This window comes from Rhinoderma darwinii, chromosome 4, assembly GCF_050947455.1.
Source record: "Rhinoderma darwinii isolate aRhiDar2 chromosome 4, aRhiDar2.hap1, whole genome shotgun sequence".
NCBI classification, from domain to species: Eukaryota; Metazoa; Chordata; class Amphibia; order Anura; family Rhinodermatidae; genus Rhinoderma; species Rhinoderma darwinii.
In genome coordinates, this window is record NC_134690.1 from 23,592,107 (window position 1) to 23,609,228 (window position 17,122).

At 36.8% G+C, this 17,122-nt stretch overlaps 1 protein-coding gene across 2 annotated transcripts in view; it reads left to right on the top strand.

The window, feature by feature from the left end:
* Positions 1–5,208: 5,208 nt before the first annotated feature.
* Positions 5,209–17,122, top strand: part of LOC142760635 (cysteine-rich venom protein tigrin-like) — a 19,206-nt gene continuing 7,292 nt past the window's right edge. Inside the window, exons 1-5 of one of the 2 annotated variants that reach the window (XM_075863827.1) lie at positions 5,209–5,273; positions 6,539–6,607; positions 9,343–9,462; positions 10,603–10,693; positions 13,762–13,907. In XM_075863827.1, coding sequence (XP_075719942.1) covers positions 6,548–6,607; positions 9,343–9,462; positions 10,603–10,693; positions 13,762–13,907 — 417 coding nt within the window. In that variant the 5' untranslated portion in view covers positions 5,209–5,273; positions 6,539–6,547. The remainder of the gene's footprint in view (positions 5,274–6,538; positions 6,608–9,342; positions 9,463–10,602; positions 10,694–13,761; positions 13,908–17,122) is intronic. The other variant, XM_075863828.1, reaches the window with a different exon arrangement.

Below are 17,122 nucleotides of genomic sequence, written 5' to 3' on the forward strand. Positions count from 1 at the left end.
TATCCCATTTAGAGCAGTACTATTTATTATCCCATTTAGAGCAGTACTAGTTATTATCCCATTTAGAGCAGTATTATTTATTATCCCATTTAGAGCAGTAGTATTTATTATCCCACTTTGACCATTACTAGTTATTATCCCATTTAGAGCAGTACTAGTTATTATCCCATTTAGAGCAGTACTATTTATTATCCCATTTAGAGCAGTATTATTTATTATCCCATTTAGAGCAGTATTATTTATTATCCCATTTAGAGCAGTACTAGTTATTATCCCATTTAGAGCAGTACTATTTATTATCCCATTTAGAGCAGTATTATTTATTATCCCATTTAGAGCAGTAGTATTTATTATCCCATTTAGAGCAGTACTATTTATTATCCCATTTAGAGCAGTACTATTTATTATCCTATTTAGAGCAGTAATATTTATTATCCCATTTAGAGCAGTACTAGTTATTATGCCATTTAGAGCAGTACTATTTATTATCCCATTTAGAGCAGTACTAGTTATTATCCCATTTAGAGCAGTACTAGTTATTATCCCATTTAGAGCAGTATTATTTATTATCCCATTTAGAGCAGTACTATTTATTATCCCATTTAGAGCAGTACTAGTTATTATCCCATTTAGAGCAGTACTAGTTATTATCCTATTTAGAGCAGTATTATTTATTATCCCATTTAGAGCAGTACTAGTTATTATCCCATTTAGGGCAGTATTATTTATTATCCCATTTAGAGCAGTACTATTTATTATCCCATTTAGAGCAGTACTAGTTATTATCCCATTTAGAGCAGTACTATTTATTATCCCATTTAGAGCAGTATTATTTATTATCCCATTTAGAGCAGTACTAGTTATTATCCCACTTAGAGCAGTACTAGTTATTATCCTATTTAGAGCAGTACTATTTATTATCCCACTTAGAGCAGTACTAGTTATTATCCCATTTAGAGCAGTAGTATTTATTATCTCATTTAGAGCAGTACTAGTTATTATCCCATTTAGAGCAGTACTATTTATTATTCCATTTAGAGCAGTACTAGTTATTATCCCAGTTAGAGCAGTACTGGTTATTATCCCATTTAGAGCAGTACTAGTTATTATCCCATTTAGAGCAGTACTAGTTATTATCCCATTTAGAGCAGTACTAGTTATTATCCCATTTAGGGCAGTACTAGTTATTATCCCATTTAGAGCAGTACTAGTTATTATCCCATTTAAGCAGTAAGAGTTATTATCCCATTTAGAGCAGTACTAGTTATTATTCCATTTAGAGCAGTACTATTTATTATCCCATTTAGAGCAGTACTAGTTATTATCCCATTCAGAGCAGTACTATTTATTATCCCATTTAGAGCCGTACTATTTATTATCCCATTTAGAGCAGTACTATTTATTATCCCATTTAGAGCAGTACTAGTTATTATCCCATTCAGAGCAGTACTATTTATTATCCCATTTAGAGCAGTATTATTTATTATCCCATTTAGAGCAGTACTAGTTATTATGCCATTTAGAGCAGTATTATTTATTATCCCATTTAGAGCAGTAGTATTTATTATCCCATTTAGAGCAGTACTATTTATTATCCCATTTAGAGCAGTACTATTTATTATCCTATTTAGAGCAGTAATATTTATTATCCCATTTAGAGCAGTACTAGTTATTATGCCATTTAGAGCAGTACTATTTATTATCCCATTTAGAGCAGTACTAGTTATTATCCCATTTAGAGCAGAATTATTTATTATCCCATTTAGAGCAGTACTATTTATTATCCCATTTAGAGCAGTACTATTTATTATCCCATTTAGAGCAGTACTAGTTATTATCCGATTTAGAGCAGTACTAGTTATTATCCCATTTAGAGCAGTATTATTTATTATCCCATTTAGAGCAGTACTAGTTATTATCCCATTTAGGGCAGTATTATTTATTATCCCATTTAGAGCAGTACTATTTATTATCCCATTTAGAGCAGTATTATTTATTATCCCATTTAGAGCAGTACTAGTTATTATCCCATTTAGGGCAGTATTATTTATTATCCCATTTAGAGCAGTACTAGTTATTATCCCACTTAGAGCAGTACTAGTTATTATCCCATTTAGAGCAGTAGTATTTATTATCCCATTTAGAGCAGTACTAGTTATTATCCTATTTAGAGCAGTACTAGTTATTATCCCATTTAGAGCAGTAGTATTTATTATCTCATTTAGAGCAGTACTAGTTATTATCCCATTTAGAGCAGTACTATTTATTATCCCATTTAGAGCAGTACTAGTTATTATCCCAGTTAGAGCAGTACTGGTTATTATCCCATTTAGAGCAGTACTGGTTATTATCCCATTTAGAGCAGTACTAGTTATTATCCCATTTAGAGCAGTACTAGTTATTATCCCATTTAGGGCAGTACTAGTTATTATCCCATTTAGAGCAGTACTAGTTATTATCCCATTTAAGCAGTAAGAGTTATTATCCCAGTTAGAGCAGAACTGGTTATTATCCCATTTAGAGCAGTACTAGTTATTATCCCATTTAGAGCAGTACTAGTTATTATCCCATTTAGAGCAGTACTAGTTATTATCCCATTTAGGGCAGTACTAGTTATTATCCCATTTAGAGCAGTACTAGTTATTATCCCATTTAAGCAGTAAGAGTTATTATCCCATTTAGAGCAGTACTATTTATTATCCCATTTAGAGCAGTACTAGTTATTATCCCATTTAGAGCAGTATTATTTATTATCCCATTTAGAGCAGTACTATTTATTATCCCATTTAGAGCAGTACTAGTTATTATCCCATTTAGAGCAGTACTATTTATTATCCCATTTAGAGCAGTATTATTTATTATCCCATTTAGAGCAGTACTAGTTATTATCCCATTTAGAGCAGTACTATTTATTATCCCATTTAGAGCAGTACTATTTATTATCCCTCTTAGAGCAGTACTATTTATTATCCCATTTAGAGCAGTACTAGTTATTATCCCATTTAGAGCAGTACTGGTTATTATCCCATTTAGAGCAGTACTATTTATTATCCCATTTAGAGCAGAACTAGTTATTAGCCCATTTAGAGCAGTACTAGTTATTATCCCATTTAGAGCAGTATTATTTATTATCCCATTTAGAGCAGTACTAGTTATTATCCCATTTAGAGCAGTACTATTTATTATCCCATTTAGAGCAGTATTATTTATTATCCCATTTAGAGCAGTATTATTTATTATCCCATTTAGAGCAGTACTAGTTATTATCCCATTTAGAGCAGTACTATTTATTATCCTATTTAGAGCAGTACTAGTTATTATCCCATTTAGAGCAGTACTATTTATTATCCCATTTAGAGCAGTACTAGTTATTATCCCATTTAGAGCAGTATTATTTATTATCCCATTTAGAGCAGTAGTATTTATTATCCCACTTTGACCATTACTAGTTATTATCCCATTTAGAGCAGTACTAGTTATTATCCCATTTAGAGCAGTACTATTTATTATCCCATTTAGAGCAGTATTATTTATTATCCCATTTAGAGCAGTATTATTTATTATCCCATTTAGAGCAGTACTAGTTATTATCCCATTTAGAGCAGTACTATTTATTATCCCATTTAGAGCAGTATTATTTATTATCCCATTTAGAGCAGTAGTATTTATTATCCCATTTAGAGCAGTACTATTTATTATCCCATTTAGAGCAGTACTATTTATTATCCTATTTAGAGCAGTAATATTTATTATCCCATTTAGAGCAGTACTAGTTATTATGCCATTTAGAGCAGTACTATTTATTATCCCATTTAGAGCAGTACTAGTTATTATCCCATTTAGAGCAGTACTAGTTATTATCCCATTTAGAGCAGTATTATTTATTATCCCATTTAGAGCAGTACTATTTATTATCCCATTTAGAGCAGTACTAGTTATTATCCCATTTAGAGCAGTACTAGTTATTATCCTATTTAGAGCAGTATTATTTATTATCCCATTTAGAGCAGTACTAGTTATTATCCCATTTAGGGCAGTATTATTTATTATCCCATTTAGAGCAGTACTATTTATTATCCCATTTAGAGCAGTACTAGTTATTATCCCATTTAGAGCAGTACTATTTATTATCCCATTTAGAGCAGTATTATTTATTATCCCATTTAGAGCAGTACTAGTTATTATCCCACTTAGAGCAGTACTAGTTATTATCCTATTTAGAGCAGTACTATTTATTATCCCACTTAGAGCAGTACTAGTTATTATCCCATTTAGAGCAGTAGTATTTATTATCTCATTTAGAGCAGTACTAGTTATTATCCCATTTAGAGCAGTACTATTTATTATTCCATTTAGAGCAGTACTAGTTATTATCCCAGTTAGAGCAGTACTGGTTATTATCCCATTTAGAGCAGTACTAGTTATTATCCCATTTAGAGCAGTACTAGTTATTATCCCATTTAGAGCAGTACTAGTTATTATCCCATTTAGGGCAGTACTAGTTATTATCCCATTTAGAGCAGTACTAGTTATTATCCCATTTAAGCAGTAAGAGTTATTATCCCATTTAGAGCAGTACTAGTTATTATCCCATTTAGAGCAGTACTATTTATTATCCCATTTAGAGCAGTACTAGTTATTATCCCATTCAGAGCAGTACTATTTATTATCCCATTTAGAGCCGTACTATTTATTATCCCATTTAGAGCAGTACTATTTATTATCCCATTTAGAGCAGTACTAGTTATTATCCCATTCAGAGCAGTACTATTTATTATCCCATTTAGAGCAGTACTAGTTATTATCCCATTTAGGGCAGTACTAGTTATTATCCCATTGCCCAGTATTCCTCATTTAGGCATCAATATGGCCGGGTGCCCAGATTTGGGCAGGTTGTTTGTACAGGAAGATCCCCGTCCTCGATTATTTCTATTATTTTTGCCATAAACAAAGAATATCCATTTCTCTGAATGTAGGAAGAACTTCTCTCATGGACAATCAACAATAAGGTAGTTGTAACATGTCACTCCAGTGCCATCCTACAGGTATATTTGCACAACACTTGTGTAACCTCTGATGTTATTGTCTTGTGGCTTTTTAAAATGCAAATTGCTTCATCCGTTCGTGACAAATCACAGGAAGTATTTGATACATGTGCCCTATAAATGAAGCGTTCAGAGGCAGTGACCTCACATCTCTTCATCACCAACTCACAAAGTCACGAGGAGCCAAATCTCGATTCCGAGGCAAGAGGTAGGAAGCGCGGACTGCAGGTAATGCAATCCCATTGTGTAATGTTATGCTCCAGGGTCATATCTATACTATGTACATTATATATACATCATCATTGGATCTTGTGCTTAATTCATTACAATGACACTTTATTTTCCTAATCATTTATATTTATTATTATATCATTTCTTTCCCCTTTAAATATGTATTTTTTATTTTATTTTATATTTCATTTATGTTTGTTGAAGCTCTAGGTGCATTCTTTTAAATATTCTGTACATTTTGATGTGAACATATGGGCTTGTACATAAAGAAAAATTAATAAACTTGTAAGAACTTTAAGGGAAATCCGTTTTTGTTAGCACGGTATCCTAAAATTTTTTGTATACTCTCTGTATCATTTTCTTTAGAGTTTTCAAGATCTTTGCTTGCTGTCATTTAAACATACTGTTACATTAACGAGTCGTGCGTCCATCACATCAGCAGTATGGCCCATTGATTCCAATAAACACAATGTAACGCTTCAGTTGCCCTGTGGTGGCGCTCTAGGGAAATTGAACACTTGCTGCCAGATTCCCCCACAGATTATATCTAAGTACAAGGGGTACCAGCATCAGAACACCCTGTAATATATATATCTATATTTATTAGGATTTTGTGCTTGATAAACACATAGGTGCAATCCGCATACATATAATGAAAAGGGAACAGACCCCTATGTAATATATCACGTAAACTCCTCCTGCACTTTAGGATATTTTTCACAGATATTTCTTTAACCTCTGTTTTTGTGAACACTATTTTAATGAAATCAGTAAGTTACTTATTTAATATATAAGTTACTTACTTAAAGGGGTTGTCTATGTAGGGGGCAGTTTTTCATATTGATGACCTATCCATGGGATTGGTCATCCGTATATGATTGGTGGGGGTCTGACCGCCTGACCCTGCACTGATCAGCTGTCTCCAGGCACCAGAAGTTATACAGTGTTCAGTGTGAGAAGCAGTTGGCTCAGTACACTGTATAGTGGCCGTGCTGCAGTACTGCAGCTCTGCTCCTATTTACTTGAAAAGCACAATGCAAAATCCATAACCCGGCCCCAATCTTCTGTGTGACATTTATAATATTGGAGTCTATTTTTGGGCAGTGGGGTATATGGGCACTTCTGATACCAGGGTCCAAATGTGACCTCTACCAATGCACCCCTTTAGCTACACCTCGGTGTGTCAGGATTTATTTTGGGTGTTAGGAGATAGGAAACTATATATAAATTATATCTAACAAACAAAAATCTATCTATTACAGAAGAAAAAAATGTGGATTCCTGTAATGTGTGTATCAACCCTGCTTATGGTCAACGTGGGACAGATTCAGGTAGGTCCTTCTGACATACATATTTATTGGCATGTTTTTGGACCCTTTTGTCCACCTATGTCCACCTCTGCTATTTTTATTGTTACAATGCGTCTAAAATAAAAAATTAAAGAACATTTTCAAATAGACTTATTTAAAAAATCTCTGAACCATTTCGTGTATACAGCTCCAATGCAAGTCTGTGTATCTCCATAGTCACAGACTACAAAAAATCCCTGTATGTAGTCTGACCCGGCAGTCATGTGCTACTACCTTCCATTTCTTCCCTCCTCATGTTGGAGTTAGAATTTCTAGAAATGAATTGACATATATGAACTGGATACGTCGAGTTGGGATTAAATTACAGGTAAATTGCCATTGCCAGATGGCAACAGACTCTGATTGTGAACAGAAGGTCAGATATTCGTTTCGGTGTCAGTTTGCAGGATGATGTTCAAGGTCAAGGGAAAATAGCTGAAGGTCAAGAAGAATTATAATGTCGGAAGATTATTTATGGTTGGCCATATGGGAAGGATGTCTCAAATCTTAAAAGGGTGGAGCAGGATTAGAAAAACATGGCTGTTTTCTGTCCATGGGTTTTGTGTGGTATTGTAGCTCAGCACTTTATTGGAACCGAGATGAAGTACCAGACACAACCCATGTACAGGTGTGGCACTGTTTCTGGAAAGAAGAAGCCATGTTTTTCTGATATTATACAACCCCTTTAAGACATTCACCCGGTAGAACTAGCAAGACAGACTCCGGTACTGGATTATAATGGCCACACAGGATTCTATTGTAAATATTTAAAGGGATTGTCCAGGATTAGAAAAACTGCTGCTTTCTTCCAAAAACTACGCCACACCTGTCCACAGGTTTGGAGTTGCTTTACAGCTCAGCCTGTTCACATCAATTTAACTTAGCTGCAATACCACATATAACCTATGTACAGGTGTAGCACTGTTTCTGGAAGAAAGTAGCCAAGGTTTTCTAATCCTGCACTACCCCTTTAAAACAATGGTAAACCTATAGGCACATAATGAGAGTCGAGGAGTCTCATTCCAAGAGCGTTGATCTACACCATTGCCTAACACTTCAATGACTCTTGTTTTACCTCTATTTTTGCCTTTCCTCTACCCTCTCCTTTCTCAACTGTAAGGTGTCCACATATATTAGATGAAAGTCGGCTGGAATTGCTGATTTAGATCCCGACTCTCTTCCGACGGCAGAAGTCCATTCTGTGAGATTTCTGTTTTTCCCAAGTCCATAGAATCAGAATCCATTAGCATCCATTACCCAATAGATCTGTCATATGCATCAAAGCTTCTGTAATAATAATGTGAACAGAGCCTTGGGATCGTATACTGTACTTGCCCACTGAATACCTTCTACTTCCCTACACATTAGGCCTACTAAGGCTTTGCTGGTAAACCTAACACTATACCCCATCCACTTTCATATACAGTCTATAAATACGGAAAACATTACAAATACAGCAAGTTACAATGTAACTGGGGTGGTATAGATCATGTATGGGAAGGTCTGAGAGACATGTTCAATCAGTAACGTCCCTCGTGGACTTAGCATTGCCTAGGCCCAAGTCGTTGCAGCACAGCAGAGGGGTTCACATGTTGGGGCCACAGTAAGGCCGGGATGCTTCTGCGGCAAATTGCCACGGTTTTCAAATTGTTAGCGGCCACGCGATTTTGCAGGTAAACAGCGGCTAATTTGTGTTAAAACCATTAGTTGGGGTCATTTTACCCGCATTGCGGATGCACATCTGGGTAGTATATCACAAACATTGTTTTTTTGATGGTTGTCCAGGTTTTGGTGATCACAGAATTTACACCACATATCTTTATAAGGGTCACAGCTACTTTCATTATACAGAGCTTCAAATTTCCAAGTTTGTATTATTTAGTGTCCTTCCAATTCTGATCTTCCGCCTGATTTGACTTTGGGCGTGGAGAGATGCAAGTGTAGGCTGGGCGTAAGATGCCTGAAAACCGTCATGCACAGGTCGTCGTACGGTAGCCTAGCCTCTCTCCACGCCCACCGTCAGATCGGGAGGAGGATGGCCATTGGAGGGACACTTTAACTCTGATCCCCCATAAAGTTGTGGTGTGGTGTTATAGGTGGGGGGCTTTGAGTTTCCCTCTTGAGTTTGCTCTTGCGCCTTCGGGTCGTGCCCGATTACTTACACAGTCACTCCACCATTGGTACCAACAATTAGTCAGCAGAATAACGATACAAGATTATTAGGATTATGTTAGAAAACATTATTAATGACAAGGCCCAGAAGCCTAAGTACATGACTAGAACAGATCACGCCTGGCTGATTTATTACCAAGTCTTTCTTGGCACACTATCGAGGGAACTGGGAGGTGTTTTTGTTTTTCTTTTATGCAGAGTTTGCAGAACCCATTTCGGAATAAGATGATGACTAATGATGGAGGGAGTTAAACCTTTCATGATCTTCAGTGATAAATAGTACAACAGTTTACAACCTGTCGGATAGTTTATCATATAATTATAACACTACTTATATAATCCAGCACTAGCACGTGGCTATCCTAAACCAGAGAAAATTATAGGACGACAACCTACCAATGTCATACCTAGAAACTAGTCAAAAAACATGCCAAGAATTTCTCTTGTTCGATGGGTTTTGTTCTTTTTTTAACCTGTTATGCTCCTGACCTCATCATAAAGCTGGGCCCAGGAAGAATCTTAACTGCCAATTGTTATTATTTCAGGCTCCTAATCCATCGGCTGGTCTGTCAACAGATAATCCTACCATACAGCAAAAAATTGTTGACCTAATAAATCACTACAGAAGAATTGTTCAGCCGCCTGCAGCAAACATGTTACAAGTGGTAAGATTACCTGCCACTTTTACCTAACAGAAAACAAAGTTACAGGGTGGTGCAATAAACAAGAATACACAGGAATCCTATTTTCACAATCATACTGTGTGGATATTAATACAGCTATCCCATTATTAGCTGGCATTGAGTTTCAAACATCTTGTAGCTATATGGATTACTATATAACGGGCACCTAATGCCAGTTTGGTGCCTGCTACATCGGTAGATGAGAATTACCGAGAATGTACTATAGTATTTATTCTACTGTATTGTGCATTATAATAACTGGTTGAGTTGAGATAATTCAGTAGGAATAGCTGCAGAACTATGGAAAATCACAAATAATCACAGATAACACATGGGCCCATATTTACTAAGGCCCCATGCACACGACCGTGCATTTACGTCCATGTACCATCCGCAATTGCGGAGCTGCAATTCCAGATAGTACATGGCACATTATATCCTATGGGCCAATGCACATGACCGTGGTTTCCACAATCCGTGCATTGACCGGAGCCCGGACCACAAAAAAATAGGACATGTCATTTTACAGGCCGCATTCGCGGTCCGGCCTCATTAAACTCAATGCACATCTTGTGTGTGCACGGTCTGTGATTGCGGACGGCCCGCGGTTGACACTCCTCGGGCCGTCCGTGCTGCAATCGCGGACCGTGCATGAGGCCTAAGTGATTTTTTCAAACTAATCTAAGGAGGATGTTGGATTTGTGCTAAATATATGAAAAGCAGCGCCCTTTTAATCAACTAGGCACATTTTGAACTGAGAAAAAATGATGCCAGCTACGAGTTGTAGATTTGCGCCGCATTTTATGCATTTTTCAATTCGTGTACTTTTAAGAATACGGCCTAAACGATGTCTCCTTAGAAACAATGCCTACTTTTCTCGTCACTCCTTAAATTTGGCCAACGATGAGAAAAGTCGCAAATTTTACTGAAAAGTTGTTGCACATCAACGCTGGCTACTTTTTTTGCTGCGGTTTATTAAAAATACTGCCGTGAACTGAATAATAAATGTGGGCCGTTGTATCAAAGTACCTCCAACTCAAGGAAAAAACGAGATGTGAACAGAGCCTTAGCTACAAATTTCGGAATGTGTTATAATATTGGCTTTTTCTGATTTTTTTTAAGTTTTGGAACAATGAAGCTGCAGAAAATGCTAAAAAGTGGGCACAAAAATGTACGTTCGAGCACAGCGATTCATCACAACGACAGATCACAGGTGGGTGAATCTGGCGATAAAGATATTTGGTGTCATTTTACTATTATTTGTCTATAAAATTGTACATTACCCTAATATACAAAAGTAGGGGAAGGGTTAATGTACAATTCTGATATATACAAGATCAGGGGAAGGGTTCATGTATATTGGGGGCACACTACCCCTTTCCCCAAACTTATATATTAGGGGGTTTGTACATTTATCCTTTCCCTGATCTTTTATATATAGGGATTGCACACATGACCTCTTTCCCTACATTACTCATTTCCCTATTCTTATGTATTAGAGGATTGTACATTACCCCTTTCCCTAATCTTGTAAATTATGGGATTGTACATGACCCCTTTCCCTAATCTTGTAAATTATGGGATTGTACATGACTCCTTTCCCTAATCTTGTAAAGTAGAGCTTGTACATTCCCCTTTATCTACACCTTCTATATTAGGCCTTGTTCACACAGCGCTAAAAAACCTGACGTGTAAACGTGTCAAAAACGCTAGCGTTTTTGCGCGCGCTTCTTATAGCACAGGCATTTTTTATGTTTTTGTCGTTTTTTGTAACGCGTTTTGCGCACTTTTAGTACTTTTATTGACACATAAATAGGACTCCCATTGACTATGGGAATTAGGCGCATTTTCGGCGTGTTTTTTGCGTGAAAAACATGCATTATGCGCACTAACAATGAGCTTTCCCATTGATGTCAATGGGAAGCCTAAACCATGCGTTTTTTTTTCCACCGAAAAACATGACAAATGCACGCCATGTGAACAGGGCCTTAGAGGATTGTTCATTACCCCTTTCCCTAATCTTGTATATTAAGGGATTATACATTACCCCGATCCCTACATGACCTCTTCCCGTAACCTTCTATGTAAGAACTTGTACATTACTCCTTTCTCTAATCTTGTATATTAGGGGATTATAAAGGGTAAGTAAACTTTCAGAAAACTTCTGACATGTCATAGTGACATGTCAGAAGTTTTGATCAGTGGGGGTTCGAGCACAGAGACCCCCATCAATCGATAAAACGAAGCTGCAGGAGCGCTCGGGTGAGCACCGAGCCGACAGGATTCTGATCAGCTTTTCTCAAAAGCCAATGTAGCGGTGTACGGACTCAATAGGAGGTCTATGGACCCGTACACCGTTACATCGGCTTTCCGAGAAAAGCCGTTTAGAAACTAAACGGCTCAGCGCTCACTCGAGCGCTTCCGCCGCTTCGTTTTAGAGATGAGTAGGGATCTCAGTGCTCAAAACTTCATGACACTATGACATGTCAGAAGTTTGTTGAAAGTTTAGTTGCCCTTTAAATTATGTAAAACAAAAGTCAATAGGTCGGCACTACCCACAGGCTTCGCTTCATCTTAGGAGCGGGTATGTCTCCGGGGGGATGTCTACATAACAGGTCACGGAGGTGCTCAGCTGAAGAATAAGTATCTGGCTATACATCAATCCAAAGAAAAACCTTATTAAGAAAAAGCGGCAACTCACCACCATCCTGCATAAGAATCATTTTTATTTTCGCTCATAAAATGTCCATAGACAATTAAATTAAATTCCTTTAAATTCCCCTATCCTACTGTTGTATATGGCGGGTTGGTACACTACCATTTTCTTTACATTACCCCTTCTCCTAATCTTATATATTAGGGGATTTCCCTACGTTACCCTTTTTTTTAAAGCTAATCTGTACATTAGAGAATTGTACATTACCATTTTCCCTAATCTTTTATTTCAGGGGATTGTATAATACCCTTTGTCCTAATCCTTTTTATTAGGGGGTTGTACATTAGACTTTACCCTTTTACACATGTAAACTAAAAACAATCCTCCACTAACAGAGCTGGTTTAAGGTCTTTGTAGGCACAAGGACATGCGTGGGGGCTGCAGTCAATTTTTTGGAAAGGAAAAGGCGAGTAATTTTACCATAATACTGCCCAAATGATAGTAGCATAAAAAGTACAAACATTTTGCCACCATATAACACTAAATAACATACAGTGGCCACAAAATACTGTCATACAGTGGCCACAAAATGCTGTCATACAGTGCCCACAAAATGCTGTCACACAGTGCCCACAAAATACTGTCAACAGTGCCCACAAAATACTGTCATAGTGCCCACAAAATACTGTCATACAGTGCCCACAAAATACTGTCATACAGTGCCCACAAAATGCTGTCATACAGTGCCCACAAAATGCTGTCATACAGTGCCCACAAAATACTGTCACACAGTGCCCACAAAATACTGTCATACAGTGCCCACAAAATACTGTCATACAGTGCCCACAATATGCTGTTATACAGTGCCCACAATATGCTGTCATACAGTGCCCACAAAATACTGTCATACAGTGCCCACAAAATACTGTCATACAGTGCCCACAAAATACTGTCATACAGTGCCCACAAAATACTGTCATACAGTGCCCACAAAATACTGTCATACAGTGCCCACAATATGCTGTCATACAGTGCCCACAAAATACTGTCATACAGTGCCCACAAAATACTGTCATACAGTGCCCACAATATGCTGTCATACAGTGCCCACAAAATACTGTCATACAGTGCCCACAAAATACTGTCACACAGTGCCCACAAAATACTGTCATACAGTGCCCACAAAATACTGTCATACAGTACCCACAATATGCTGTCATACAGTGCCCACAATATGCTGTCATACAGTGCCCACAATATGCTGTCATACAGTGCCCACAATATGCTGTCATACAGTGCCCACAATATGCTGTCATGCAGTTCTCAAATAACAGTGCTTTATAGTACAATGAATATATTACAAGATAATGCCACTGGTAGGAGGTACGTTTACAATGGGCTGAGCATGTTTGGGAGAGGGTGGCAGCGATCCGTAAATAATGGAGGCTCCAGGGCATGTCAACCCTTCTAGACAGTGAGAATCCTCAGATTATGTGGGCAATATGTCACCAGAGACCAATTACAATATTATCTATTACCAGATGTGGGGTTCCTATTGAGACATGATGACACATAACAGGGTAATGGTAAGGTAATGAGGATTATTATCATTTGCTGCCCTCTAGAATGTGGCTGCGGGGAAAACCTCTACATGGCCTCATATGCTGCCAGCTGGGAAGAAGCAATAGGCGCCTTTTATGATGAACATAATGATTTCATTTTTGGAGAAGGAAAAAAGAAACCTGACAGCGTGGTCGGACACTACACTCAGGTATCATGGATTCTTCTATAATAGATCAAACAGTGTCAACCTTTAGGGTATGTTCACACGGCCAAATTTCAGACATATACGAGGCGTATTATGCCTCGTTTTACGTCTGAAAATACGGCACCAATACGTCGGCAAACATCTGCCCATTCATTTGAATGGGTTTGCCGACGTATTGTGCAGACGACCGGTCATTTACGCATCGTCGTTTGACAGCTGTCAAACGACGACGCGTAAAAATACAGCCTCGTCAAAAGAAGTGCAGGACACTTCTTTGGACGTTTTTGGAGCTGTTTTCTCATAGACTCCAATGAAAACAGCTCCAAAAACGGACGTAAAAAACGCCGCGAAAACGGCGCGAAAAACGCCGCGAAAAATGCGAGTTGGTAAAAAAACGTCTGAAAAGCAGGGTCTGTTTTCCCTTGAAAACAGCTCTGGATTTTCAGACGTTTTTGTTGACTACGTGTGAACATACCCTTAGAAACAAATCACAATGTTGTATTTAACCTGCATATTTTGGGATCGCTAGAACTGAAATGGCTGACAACAGGGAGCAATGGAGAATAAATAATGGATTGGATTGAGTTAAGAGGACATGTCCCCTCCCCTGACATGTCTGTTTTAGTAAATACTTGTATTCCCTAAGAAATAACAATTCTGGAACATATTTTCTTGAATTTCTGTATTTTACCGTTCCTCTGTCCCGCGTCCTAGAAATTTATACATAACTTGACAACTGGGTGTGACTATTCTAATCATCAAAGGGGCGTGTCCCTGCACAGTCGGAGACTGTGAACACTGATTGGACATTTTCAGTCTGTGTAGGGACACACCCCTAACTGGTAGCACCCAGTTGTCAATTTAATATAAAATTTCTAGGAAGAATAAAGGAGGAACGTTACAATGCAGATTTCTAAGAAGAGTATTGTTATTTCATGGGGAATACAAGTATTTACTAAAAAAGACAAGTCAGTAGCGTGATGATGGTTAGAATGTTGGTGATAAGGATGATGATGGTTATAATGTTGATGATAAGGATGATGATGATTATAATGTTGATGATAAGGATGATGATGGTTATAATGTTGGTGATAAGGATGATGATGGTTATAATGTTGATGATAAGGATGATGATGGTTATAATGTTGGTGATAAGGATGATGATGGTTATAATGGTGATGATAAGGATGATGATGGTTATAATGGTGATGATAAGGATGATGATGGTTATAATGTTGATGATAAGGATGATGATGGTTATAATGTTGGTGATAAGGATGATGATGGTTATAATGTTGATGATAAGGATGATGATGGTTAGAATGTTGGTGATAAGGATGATGATGGTTATAATGGTGATGATAAGGATGATGATGGTTATAATGTTGATGATAAGGATGATGATGATGATTATAATGGTGATGATAAGGATGATGATGGTTATAATGTTGGTGATAAGGATGATGATGGTTATAATGTTGGTGATAAGGATGATGATGGTTATAATGGTGATGATAAGGATGATGATGGTTATAATGTTGATGATAAGGATGATGATGATGATTATAATGGTGATGATAAGGATGATGATGGTTATAATGTTGGTGATAAGGATGATGATGGTTATAATGTTGATGATAAGGATGATGATGGTTATAATGTTGGTGATAAGGATGATGATGGTTATAATGTTGGTGATAAGGATGATGATGGTTATAATGGTGATGATAAGGATGATGATGGTTATAATGTTGATGATAAGGATGATGATGATGATTATAATGGTGATGATAAGGATGATGATGGTTATAATGTTGGTGATAAGGATGATGATGGTTATAATGTTGATGATAAGGATGATGATGGTTATAATGTTGATGATAAGGATGATGATGGTTAGAATGTTGGTGATAAGGATGATGATGTTTATAATGGTGATGATAAGGATGATGATGGTTATAATGTTGATGATAAGGATGATGATGGTTATAATGTTGATAAGGATGATGATGGTTATAATGTTGATGATAAGGATGATGATGGTTATAATGTTGGTGATAAGGATGATGATGGTTATAATGGTGATGATAAGGATGATGATGGTTATAATGTTGATGATAAGGATGATGATGATTATAATGGTGATGATAAGGATGATGATGGTTATAATGCTGGTGATAAGGATGATGATGGTTATAATGATGGTGATAAGGATGATGATGGTTATAATGTTGGTGATAAGGATGATGATGGTTATAATGTTGGTGATAAGGATGATGATGGTTATAATGGTGATGATAAGGATGATGATGGTTATAATGGTGATGATAAGGATGATGATGGTTATAATGTTGATGATAAGGATGATGATGGTTATAATGTTGGTGATAAGGATGATGATGGTTATAATGTTGATGATAAGGATGATGATGGTTATAATGTTGATGATAAGGATGATGATGGTTATAATGTTGGTGATAAGGATGATGATGGTTATAATGTTGGTGATAAGGATGATGATGGTTATAATGTTGGTGATAAGGATGATGATGGTTATAATGTTGGTGATAAGGATGATGATGGCTATAATGTTGGTGATAAGGATGATGATGGTTATAATGTTGATGATAAGGATGATGATGGTTATAATGTTGGTTATAAGGATGATGATGTTTATAATGTTGATGATAAGGATGATGATGGTTATAATGTTGATGATAAGGATGATGATGGTTATAATGTTGATGATAAGGATGATGATGGTTATAATGTTGGTGATAAGGATGATGATGGTTATAATGTTGATGATAAGGATGATGATGGTTATAATGTTGGTGATAAGGATGATGATGGTTATAATGTTGATGATAAGGATGATGATGGTTATAATGGTGATGATAAGGATGATGATGGTTATAATGGTGATGATAAGGATGATGATGGTTATAATGTTGATGATAAGGATGATGATGGTTATAATGTTGGTGATAAGGATGATGATGGTTATAATGTTGATGATAAGGATGATGATGATTATAATGTTGATGATAAGGATGATGATGGTTATAATGTTGATGATAAGGATGATGATGGTTATAATGTTGGTGATAAGGATGATGATGATTATAATGTTGATGATAAGGATGATGATGGTTATAATGTTGATGATAAGGATGATGATGGTTATAATGTTGATGATAAGGATGATGATGGTTATA